The following is a 12,114-nucleotide window of genomic DNA, read 5'->3' on the forward strand; positions in this document are numbered from 1 at the left end:
CAATTTTTAGAGATATACTGTATATAATGATATCTAAAATAAAATCTTTTTTTTATATATAGAGATGTTAATTAAGATGGTTGCAGCACAACAACATAAACAAATGTTATGTGGCCAAAACGTAATTTTCGGTAGACTGGAAAAAATTGTAACTTTTAATTTAATACAATTAATATACATTAAAATCATAACATATATTAATTTTAATAAATCATGTATATGAAATAAATGGTTTTATTATAACCAAAATCAGAGCGGAAGTTTGTGTGCATCCAATGAAACTGCCTTTTTGTCTAATGAAAAATATGTGTTTCTATAATTCTCTGCATAAGAGAGAAAAAATCACAAAAATCATCTACCAAGGTCAAGTAAACTTTAATAATTTCCACAAATTTGCTATCAACAACAGACACCATTCATTTCATCTACCATATTTCTCTCAATGACATATCTACCCACCTCAGCGTTTCCAACTTGTAATTATGACTTGGGGTTTATGCCAAACAACACATTCAATATACACCATAATTGGCATAGGTTTGCCTAATTTGTCATTGATGTTGAAGAGATGGTTCTCTGCCTTTCCTGTGTGCCGCAACTGGCCAATGAGAGCCCTTCCTTCTCCAATCTTTGAGCCTCCACGTCCGTTTGCTTTTCGGCATTTGGTGAATCACGCGGCAAATTCACACGGCAAAAAACTCTCATTTCAAACATGCCATCACACACGGACAGCTCGACCACAAAGCAAGTGAGGTTGCTTAGTAACTGTGCCATCCAGTGCTTTCCTCCAGTCTGATTCATGTCCCAAATGATAGATCAATCACAGAAGGGCCACTCCACTCCCTCTACCTCTTGTATTACAGTAGGAAATTGAGAGAAAGACGACAATAGTAAATCTGCAACAATAAATATTAGACGTTAGAATATATTAAAAGCCATTAGACAGAATGGACTTACCTCTAAAGAGGCCACATATACTTCAACACACGGAGTATGGTTGTCATGATGAAATGTAATATCCGCATATGTAATAGATCCGGGGTTTTTTCCTCCAGTTTTTAGCTATGTTGTCAGATGGATGAGAGAAGAATTGTGTCACTTGACAGATTCATGCTCATATTTGAAACCATTTAACCTTCAGAACATTAAACACATGACAGGCGGTGCTCTTAGAGGAATACAAGAGGGAGAAAAAGAGAGAGAGAGACCGGGGAAACGCGAGCCACTGTGATGACCTCTACGCCTGATTGATTTGAGAATATAGACAAGATGTCCCGCTCCGTATGAAAGCCAGCAATTTTCCCCTTCGTCTAGTTCCCTTCAGAGGCAAGCCGACAGCCGCCGCGGCATCAAAGGCCCCGTCGTGTTGTTGCTAGCGAAGTTGATAAGCGCTGCGATGGAGAATGACACCTCGGCAGATGCTTTCGAGGCTCGACTCACAGCACATACACGCGCACAGGCTTTCTTGGGCCGAATAGAGATACAAGCGCTACTGCTGGTCATTGATAGCCTTTCCCGCTCGAGAAAAGTTTCGATTTCTTAACTCGTTCTCTCACAAGTTTAGAAAACTTTATTTTTTTTAACTGATGACCTTGAGCTCCAGGCATTGAATGTTTCTCGACACGGAGGAAGAGCTGGAGAGTGACATCTCACCGTGTGTGTTCCTCAGGTTGAGAAGCGTGTGTGTGCCGTTTTGGGGGGCACGGCTGAATTGTTAAGCCACGTGTGTGTGTAGGTTATATTGTGTGTCAAACTTTTTGCTTCCCCTCAGACTCACAGCGAGATAAATGTGTTTGGGAACGGGGGGCAGTGTAGCACATCCACCAGCACAGGGAGGCATGGGCCACTATCATTTAGATAAAACAAATTACCAGCAGCCACAACAAGAGGAGAGAAACCTGTGAATGATAGAGGGACAGAAGATGCATTGCGGTAAAGATAGAAAACCGCCCAGCAGGTTCGAGATTCACCAGGCGCGCTCTCTCTCTCTATCACAAGAGGAGCAACACACAAAGCTATTTTCTCTGACCAATAGTGGCGCAGCGGCGCGGGGAAGGCGAGCAGTAAATTCCCGCTGGGTAATTAAAATCAATAGCCACGACTCGCTCAGTAGCCAACAAGGTCAAACGCTGGAGAGGAACTGGGATAATGCCCAAACAGATAAATAAAAAAAATAAAGTGAGGTGTCACGGTGTTTCATTAACCCGGTGTGAGGAGAGATGTGTGCGTATTTGGTTGACAGTGCGCTCGGGGTGCACGGCGAACAGACGCGGGTCGTGAACCTAACCCCAGCCAAACACAGGCAAAATACTGCAGCAAGGACGGTTAACCTTGACACACACACACACATTTATATGTATACTTAGGGTATATGATGAGTAAATATCATTTACGTTTGTGTGATTGAAATGTTGGTCTGTATCTGGCGCATTGTACATTTGTGAAAGTGACTAGTAATGATGATGGACTTACTGTAATATTTTGGATGTAAAGCTGACTTTAAGACTGTCATGCTTTAGAGCAGATCAAGTATATTAGTGTTATATTGAGACACATAAAGAAAGCAGCCCTACACCCCAGAGGAGAAGTCAGTTTAATCGTTCATTTGCCTTCCTTTTCTCTGCAGAGAAAACAAATTCCCCTTCATTTCTGCTCTGCGCTTCACTTAGAGTCTTCAATAAGACAGTGTATGTGAATTATATTTTTCCTTTATTTTGCACAGTTCTATATTGCTTTAATGTATTTATTATGTACACTCTTTGGGTTTACATCAGGGCAGAACATGTCCTTTTATACAGCCAATCACAATGCAGCAGAGAGCCTTGCAAAACATTCCATTACCTCAGAGATGACGTATTTTTGTAGGGTAACCCGGAAGTAAGCGCCACGCTGGTTCCCTCGACCGAAAGCCTATGCAATTTTGCCATAGACTTTTGGAGATCGCAAAAAAATAAGCTCTATGATAAACAAAGGTTTTTGATGTTTACACTTTTTTTCTATCAAGATAATATTTACAAATTAACACAACATTTGTTACCTTTGAAGCCAAATTACATTCGGCAGAAGTAAAAAGCTAAAACGATGCTATTAACAGACTACACTTAAGGTCGCTCAATATCAACATCACCACCACCAAGCCTCCGACAACTCTTTCAAACTCTTTCCTGTGGCTCAGTGGTTAGAGAATGGCGCTAGCCATGCCAAGGTCATGGGGTCGATCCCAGCCAATTGCATATAGTATCATACAATAATGTATAGCACAATGCAATGTAAGTCACTTTGGATAAAAGCAGCTGCCAAATGCATACATGTAAATGTAAGAGATTTGTTCCCATGTTGTATTATTTGTGAGATTATATGCGCGATGGTTTGTCCCAGACAAAGGTAGTAGTCCCAAGAGGGTTATAAATGGTGTGTTTTATGTCATAGAATAAAATGAGAAATATTTGGAGGTTTTGTTAACCACAGACCTTATTTCAGGCGATGTACCCAAAACCCATTCAAAAAACCCATTGACTTTGGTGCGATGGAACAGGAAGTCCTAAAATGCCATCTCGCTTCCGGGGTCATCTCAGAGGTACTCTATAGAATATATTGTATTTGTATCGGATGGCCACATTGGCTGTTTTTCAGGAAATATAAGAAAACACTGAGCTTTCTCAATGATTACATACAGTGTTTTCAAAGTTGAAAAGCACTTTTTAATACTTTGAATTGGTTAGATATTTGCAAAACCCAGTGACAAACATACATGGTGAAAAATACATTTATATATATTAATAAAAAAAATCACGAATATGGAGATATGAGGTTTCAGAAGGACAACCGTGATATATGGTAACACATTACAAAGTTGTATTTGTTAATATCAGTTAATCCTTTAGCTAATATGAGCTAACAATGAACAATACTTCTACAGTATTTATTTATTTTAATTCATGTTAATTTTCACAATTACTGATACATTTTTTAAATCAAATGCACAGTGATCAAATGTGAACAATTATATAGCAATTTGCAAACATAAAAAATTAGCATTAGCAAACATTTAGCAATACTGAAAAACTGTATCGCTCATTATTAGTTGATGTTACTTAATGCATTAACAAATGCAACCTTATTCTAAAGTATACTGCTGAATAAAAATACATTTTATTTACCTGGATTTTTGCACACTAACAAACAGTATTTCGTGTCATTTCTTGTTTTCTCGTCTTTATCTTTAGCATTTATTCATTATACTGTAGATCAAATTTACATTTTTTTTATTTTATCAGAAGGTGCATTTCCTTGGACACACACCCATGACCTTGGCATTGCTTTTGCCCCGCTCAGTTGAGCTACACAAAAGCTATTATTGAACACACCATGTCAACGTTTTCAAATCCTGGGATGCCCGATCTCCTTTAAGGTCATTAAAAGCCATCTCAATCGGACAGAGTGAGACTTAGTGGACCATTCCAGAAGGTGTGTATTTTTCTGCTGAAGTCATAGTAGATGTTCCCCCTGCACTTTGAGTCACTTTCCTGTTAGATAATGCTTCTGCTGAGCTTCAGTTGGTCTCCTTAATAATGTCCTTATTAACTTAGGGAACTAATTTATTTATACGTAGAGGATAAAAAAGTACAGCAGCCCCAAATCATGATGACTCTATACAATTAACTGATAAAACACCAGACACCAGCTTAAGCACATCTGTGCACATTGAGTATATATAAGTTCAAGAGACAGGGGTAGAAAGAATTGAGATTTCAGGACTATACTTGCTTATCAGTATGGCTGTGCAGAAGCTTCTGGGCCGTTGACATAAATAAGATCTTCATCTGATCTCTCCTCTGTTTCTCATCTTTATTCATCCACATGTTATTCTCTCCATTCTTCGGTTCCGTTCTTTGCCTTTCCTTCACTCTTTCTCACTCTCTCTCCAGATTTTCTCTTGAGCTGTCGAACATAATACTGATTAACTGTGTACTATATCATTTTATATGCAAATAGCATCGCTTTCACCGTTCCGAGTTCTCATTGTGCACTGTAAAAGTTTTAATTGTTTACTGTCTGCTGGTGGTGTCTTCCTTCATCTGGATAGATTTTTAAAGGGAAGAATGAAAGACTGAGAGGAGAGTCTAAATAAACAACAGTAATGTGAGTGACTATAGGAGATGCAGTGAAGTCACATTTCACATTGATCGGCCTCCAAGTGTCTTTATTCCTTTTATTTATTCTTGACTTTTATCTTGTACTTTCATCTCTGTCATCTATGATTTGGTTGTTTAATATATTTTCTTCCATCCACAGTTGTTTGTTTTATGTTGCTTCATCAAAAGCTAAGTTTATATTACCTTTACAAGTACCAATGCATTGTACGCTATGCATATTAAGAATGTTAAAAGGGTCACGTTGTCTTTCATTTTGTTTGTTTGTCGCAGGCAAAGACTGCCGGCCAAGAATGTGTATTACTACCGCTGCCCAGACCACAGGAGGAACTATGTGATGTCTTTCGCCTTCTGCTTCGACCGCGAGGACGACGTTTATCAGTTCGCTTACTGCTACCCCTACACCTACTCGCGTCTGCAGCATTACCTGGCCAGCCTGGAGCGCAGAAATCTCGATTACCTGAGGCGTGAGCAGCTGGGCTTCAGCGTGGTTAGTCGCTGCATGCATTGCTCGTGCGTTTGCGTCTGTCTGCCGTGTGTCATTTCTTTATTGTGTTACAGACTTTCCGTATCTGCTATGCATTGCACACTCATTTACCTTGAGGTGTTGGACACATGCATGTGTGAGTATGCATGATGTGTGTATGTGCGCGCGCGCGTGCATCTGCACAGGTACTAGATCATTCACAGTGCCTACAGGCCCGTCTCTCCTCTTATCAAATAATTGTTGAGGAAAAACTCATTAGGAATGCTCGAGAGATTAAAGCCTCTTTTAGGGCCTTCATCACTCTAACGTTCATCAGGGAGAGCCGGACACGGGAAACTACTGATGAAAGCACATTTATTGATAAGAAATATGGTGTCAATGTAACCAAATCAATTTCACATGAATTGGGTTTTGAAAGGGCAAAGACACCAGGAGAAAAATACATGGAAAAACTGTATGTTAAACCCATGCACAGTCGGGAGATGTTCATTCGTCGTGCTTGAATTCAGAGTTCAGCCCTTTTACACTAAAACATTTTTTTTTTTTGCTTTAATACAAAATCAAAACCAGTATGCAGGGTATAATTTAAGCAGGGGCTCCGAAGAATATTTGAATACTTAAAATGCAATTAAAAATGCATGAACGTTGTTGTGTTAGATGACAAAATATCAAAGTGAGTGGCTTTTATTTTAGGCACACATTTTTAGGCAAATAATCACAAAGAGAATGTTGTTCAATTTTAAAACGAAATATTAAAAGTATTTGCATGCTTTTTGCCTAACTTGTGTCAAACATAGCTCCGTAATCTTATTTTTTATTTTCTACACTATTGTACTACTGTTTCTGAAGGATGACTGTACAACTTCATGTAGGGGACCTACGATAATTGTTTTGTATAAAAGACTTCTATTTCGTTTTTTTGCTTGGTCGCCGCCATTTATATTTGTGTGTAAGAGAGACGTAAAGTGTTCCGAGAACAAATTGCAGAGAGAAGGTGTGCGATTGTGAAGTTTTTGTGATCTTTGGGTAGTTTTGACCGCTAAAAAGTAGCGTAGACCCATGATGCACAGTAGTATCGGTTGTTAACTTTGTTAAGTGTCTAATCGCGTAAACATTGACAGTTCCAAGGTGCGATAGAGGAGTTTTCGTGTTATTAGTGTGAGCGGAGAAGTGAAACGCGCCTGCTAGCTGTTAGCACGAGGACCTAACGTTACCAGAGTCAATTACTCGCACGCGGTTTATTTTTCGTTTTGCTCAGTTTTTGGTTTTCCTTGTTCAAACGAACGGGAAACGCTATTTATGTGTTATTATGCATTGCATGGAGAAAGTGCCAAGTCGTCAGATGGGCTTAGCTACGTGTCGTCGTTTCAATGCGGTCTGTGTCAGCTGGGATTGCGGCCTTGTAGGATCGAGCTGTTGGCGTCAGGATCTTGAGGGTAATCGCTGGGAGAACATTGTGTACAGACGTAACCCTGCCTTTCGAAGCACATCATTCAGCGCCTCGTCTATCAATGAAGTGGTGATGTACTCTGTTTTCCTGGTTCTGTGTTACACTTTGGGAAACTGAACAACCTTTCTCCGGTGAGTGAACTGAACTCTGAACTGCCTCACTACGTGAATTCCTATCCAGTTAACGAACAGTGAACGAACGCGGTTACTCCTGCACGGTTGCGAGTTTCTTCTAACATGAGAACCCATGCATAGAATAGAGGACGACTATTCTTTGATTTGATCTGCGAAGTAAATACTTGAACTTTATTGAATGTGAATTGTGCTTCGAAGTTCTCAAACCAATGTGAAACCTCACTCGAACAGTGAGAGGGGATTTTGATTATGGTTGATACTCTGAACGGATACAGAGCTGTTTATATTTGTTGTTTGTTTATATTTGCATTGTATTTCATTTTTGTGTTCTACTCCTTACACTCTTCTTATTGAAAAAGAGAAACAACTCTTTACAGCTAATTTAGTTTAAATAAATCCTTTATTAGTTAAGCCGTGTGTAGTGAATTGAAGTCACGTTTACTAAGGAGTGGGGGCTACTCATCTGTCCTGTTAGATTAGGAGAGGGTGGGTTGTGCACTCATACACTAGCTTTAGGCACATACACACTTCAGGTAACTGCCGTGAATGAAGAAGATCCTGAAGCCCACCTCATCATCTCTGCAGCTTCGTGCACCGTAACTAGACAAGTACCACATTCAGTTACCAGCTGAAACGAGACCAAAAGCACTGGGTGGGAGGACCGAGCTCCTGTTGCTTACTCAGACTTCTTTAGTGAAGTGTATACTATCCTCTATCCCACACAAGGTGGTTGGCACCGCACCGCCGCCACATGTTGGCATCACGAAGAGGATCCAACAGTAAGTAAGTCAAGTCAGTCCAGGTGTCAGGTGTTTAAGTGCAAATATGGCTGATCTGGATGAATTGAAGGAACAGTTTGAAGACATGCAAAGAGATTTCGGTGAGCAAGCTGGAATGTTAGAACAGGCCAGAGCGGATCAAAGGTCTCTTGCTAGAGCTGTTATTGAACAACAGGCTGCTGCCCAGAGAATGCCATCGACCCTTTATATTCCTAAAGATCGTAAACTCCCTGAGTTTAGTGGTTATCGTACCAAACCTGGAGAGATGAGTGTGGAGGAATGGACATGCTCAATGAAATCTGCTCTGAAAGTGATGAAAATACCTGAAGAGGACAGGATTGAATTTGTGAAACAGTATTTGAAAGAAGAAGCTAAGATGACAATAAAGTTTATGCTCAATGGAAAAGAAAAATCTGTGGATGAGATCTTTGAGGCTCTGGACATTACTTATGGTGACAAACTTCCCATTGGAAACAGATTATGAGGGTTTCATCTGGCATTTGTTTCCGGTCATAAAACTATTAGTTTGTATGCCTATGATCTGCAAGAGAAACTAGGTATCATTCAGAATCGTGATCCTCAAGAGTGCCCAATGCTGATGTTGTCCTGAAGGAACAGCTTGTGTTAGGACTCAAAGATGATTCCCTACGATGTAAGATGAAGAGAAGACTCAAGGTCGTAAAAGATTTGACGTTTATTCAGTTTATGCAAGAAGCGATAATATGGTCGGAAGAAGAAGAAATTGAGGTTCAAAGCAAGTTAAAGACCAATACTCGTTCACGGGGCTCCATCCATGCTAAAGCCGCGTTCAAGAGTTTATCAACGAATTCGCTCACGCTGGAAAACCTAAATGAGGCCATTCAACAGATACCAACCTGACAGGAAGAACTTTTCCAGATGGTGACTAACAAAGAGAAGGCCATACCTGCAGGAAAGGAGGTTAGATCAAGAAGTGTGCCCTTAAAGGACAGTGAAGGAAGCTACATCTGCTACACTTGTGGAAAGCCGGGACACACTAGTCGCCGATGTTCTCAACACAAAGAAAGTGCAAGTGGAGTGCACACCCTGAAACAAGAGTGAACTGGAAAAGTCCATGGAACAAGTTACGCACCGAGTTCCCACAGCAGACGCTCCTCCCATTCAGCAAAGACACCGTAGGATTGCACCCCATGTATTCCAAGAAGTGAAAAGACATGTTCGAGATTTAGTGTCACAAGGAATCCTTAAAGAAAGCTGCAGCCCATGGGCATCCCCGGCTGTAATCGTGATCTAGAAAGATGGCATTGTGTGCTTCTGTTGCGACTATCGACAGTTGAATAGAGTGACCTGCAAAGATACTTACTCGCTCCCTCAGGTGGAGGAATCACTAGATGCCTTGGGAAATGCCCAGCTGTTCTCTACACTTGATCTTACTTCTGGATATTTTCAGGTAGCCATGAGCGATGAGGACAGCGTTAAGACGGCTGTCACCACTCCCTTTGGGTTGTTTGAGTGGACCAGGAGGCCATACGGACTCTGCAATGCTCCTGCAACATTTCAGCGACTGATGGGAGTAGTGCTCGGTGATTTGACCTTTGACATATTGCTCATCTACCTGGATGACATCATTGTGTTCTCTAAGGATTTCAAGAGCCATTCTCAAACACTGGAAATTGTGTTTAATCGATTGAGACAACATGGACTGAAGCTTAAGCCTAGCAAGTGTTTTCTTTTATGCCGGAAGTGAAATTTCTAGGACACCTGATTTCTTCCAAAGGAATACAAGTTGACCATGAGAAGACTCGAGCCTTGGAAGAATGGTCCGCACCCAAGTATGTCAAAGAGTTGAGACAAGTCCTGGGATTCCAGAGCTACTACAGGAGGTTTGTTCCCGGGTTTGCACAGTTAGCACGGCCCCTTCATGCTTTGGTTGGAAAAGGGAACACCACAGGACCCTTTAACTAAACCACCGAATGCCTGACTGCACTCACTAAACTCAAACGCTGCTTGATGTGCCCACCAATTCTCGCTTACCCAGATTTCAGCCAGCCTTTTGTGCTCACCAGTGATGGAAGCATGCTGGTACTGGGAGCTGTATAAAGTCAGCGTCATGAAGAAGTTGAACATGTAATTGCGTATGCGAGTCGAGGACTTCGTGGATCAGAATGGAATGACAGAAACTATAGTTCTTTTAAGTTGGAGCTACTTGCTTTGAAATGGGCGATCACTGAGAAGTTCAAGGAATATTTGATCTACCATAACCCTCTGCGAATACTTGGAAACGGCAAATTTGGGAGCCGTCGAACAGCAGTGGCTAGCTCAGCTTGCAGAGTTCGATTTTGAAGTGTACTACAAACCTGGACGCCTAAATACTAATGCTGATGTGCTGTCTAGGATCCCCACCTGTGAAGAGCCAGAGGAAGAGGACGCTCTTAAGGATTTCATCAAGTTGAATGCTGACGAAGTTTGTGCGTGTTTGTGGCCTGTCGCTGAAAAGCAGCCAAGTCCAAGCTTTAATTCAAATGACTTTGAACAGTAATGTCCCAAGTTATAGTTGGAATGATATAGAAGAGCTACAAAAGAGCGACCCAAACATAGCCCCTGTCTACCGTGCGGTACTGTACAAGAAGAACTTGACTCTGGTTGACCAGCGAACCATAAATCCGGAGTTGAAAAAACTTACTAGACAGTTCCAACGACTCCATCTTGAAAAGGGTGTGATGCTTCGAACTGTACTTGAGCCAAGAGACAGTGAAGAGATTCGTCAACTGGTAATTCCGGAATCCTTGCGTTACAAAGTGTATGTAGGTCAACATGATCATTGTGGACATTTCGGAGAAAGAAGCACACTGGAGAGGATGAGAAGAAATTATAACTGGCCGACAATGACCAAAGATGTCCAAGAATGGGTCCAGCAATGTAAGAGATGTGCCCTTGCGAAGGACGTGTTTCCCAAACATCGTGCCCCTATGACATGCACTAATGTGTTTGCACCTCTGGAAGTTTTAGCCATGGATTATACTGTTTTGGAGGAATCCGTTGGTGGATATGAAAATGTCATGTCAGTTGCGGTGCCAACTAAGAATCAGACCGCTCATACTAGAGCCAAAATTCTTGTACAGCAGTGGTTCACCCACTATGGCTGTCCGGCGAGATTACATTCTGACCAAGGTTGGTGCTTTGAAGCAAAGGTAATCAAAGAACTGTGCCAAGTCTATGGAATTGGAAAGAGTCGCACCGCTCCGTACCACCCCCAAGATAACTCCCAGTGTGAAAGATTTAACAGAACCATGCACTACATGTTAAGGACGTTACCTCCAGAAAAGAAAAAGAACTGGCAGCAGTATCTACCTGATTATGGTTGATACTCTGAACGGATACAGAGCTGTTTATATTTGTTGTTTGTTTCTATTTGCATTGTATTTCATTTTTGTATTCTACTCCTTACACTCTTCTTATTGAAAAAGAGAAACAACTCTTTACAGCTAATATAGTTTAAATAAATCCTTTATCAGAAGAATTAAGCTGTGTCTAGTGAATTGAAGTCACGTTTACTAAGGAGTGGGGGCGTCTCATCTGTCCTGTTAGATTTGGAGAGGGTGGGTTGTGCACTCATACACTAGCTCTAGGCACATACACACTTCAGGTAACTGCCGTGAATGAAGAAGATCCTGAAGCCCACCTCGTCATCTCTGCAGCTTCGTGCACCATAACTAGACAGGTACCACATTCAGTTACCAGCTAAAACGAGAGCAAAAGCACTGGGTGGGAGGACCGAGCTCCTGTTGCTCACTCAGTCTTCCTTAGTGAAGTGTATACTATCCTCTATCCCACACAAGGCGGTTGGCACAGCACCGCCGCCACATTCATGTATACAGTATTTTACAATCTGTAGTTCCCTTTCTGTCGGTCTCTCGACGTTGTGTCGAGAACGACAGATGGGGTTCGCCCTTGAGAACCAATCAACTCTGACTACTATAGAAAAGGCCAATGAAATTTGGCGAATGCAATTTGCATGCCGGGCTCCGCCCCCGGAAATCCGGTATAAAAGGAGGCCGGCGTGCAGCATTCACTTACCTTTTGTTCTTCAGAGCCATCGCTCATGAGTACAACTCAGGATTCAATCCTCTAC

General features: G+C 41.4%; 1 protein-coding gene across 1 annotated transcript in view; it reads left to right on the plus strand.

Moving 5' to 3' along the window:
- Positions 1–12,114, plus strand: part of agbl4 (AGBL carboxypeptidase 4) — a 291,793-nt gene that overhangs the window by 143,230 nt on the left and 136,449 nt on the right. The window contains exon 5 of the mRNA XM_056772317.1: positions 5,427–5,643. Coding sequence (XP_056628295.1) covers positions 5,427–5,643 — 217 coding nt within the window. The remainder of the gene's footprint in view (positions 1–5,426; positions 5,644–12,114) is intronic.

This window comes from Triplophysa dalaica, chromosome 18 (assembly GCF_015846415.1).
Source record: "Triplophysa dalaica isolate WHDGS20190420 chromosome 18, ASM1584641v1, whole genome shotgun sequence".
NCBI classification, from domain to species: Eukaryota; Metazoa; Chordata; class Actinopteri; order Cypriniformes; family Nemacheilidae; genus Triplophysa; species Triplophysa dalaica.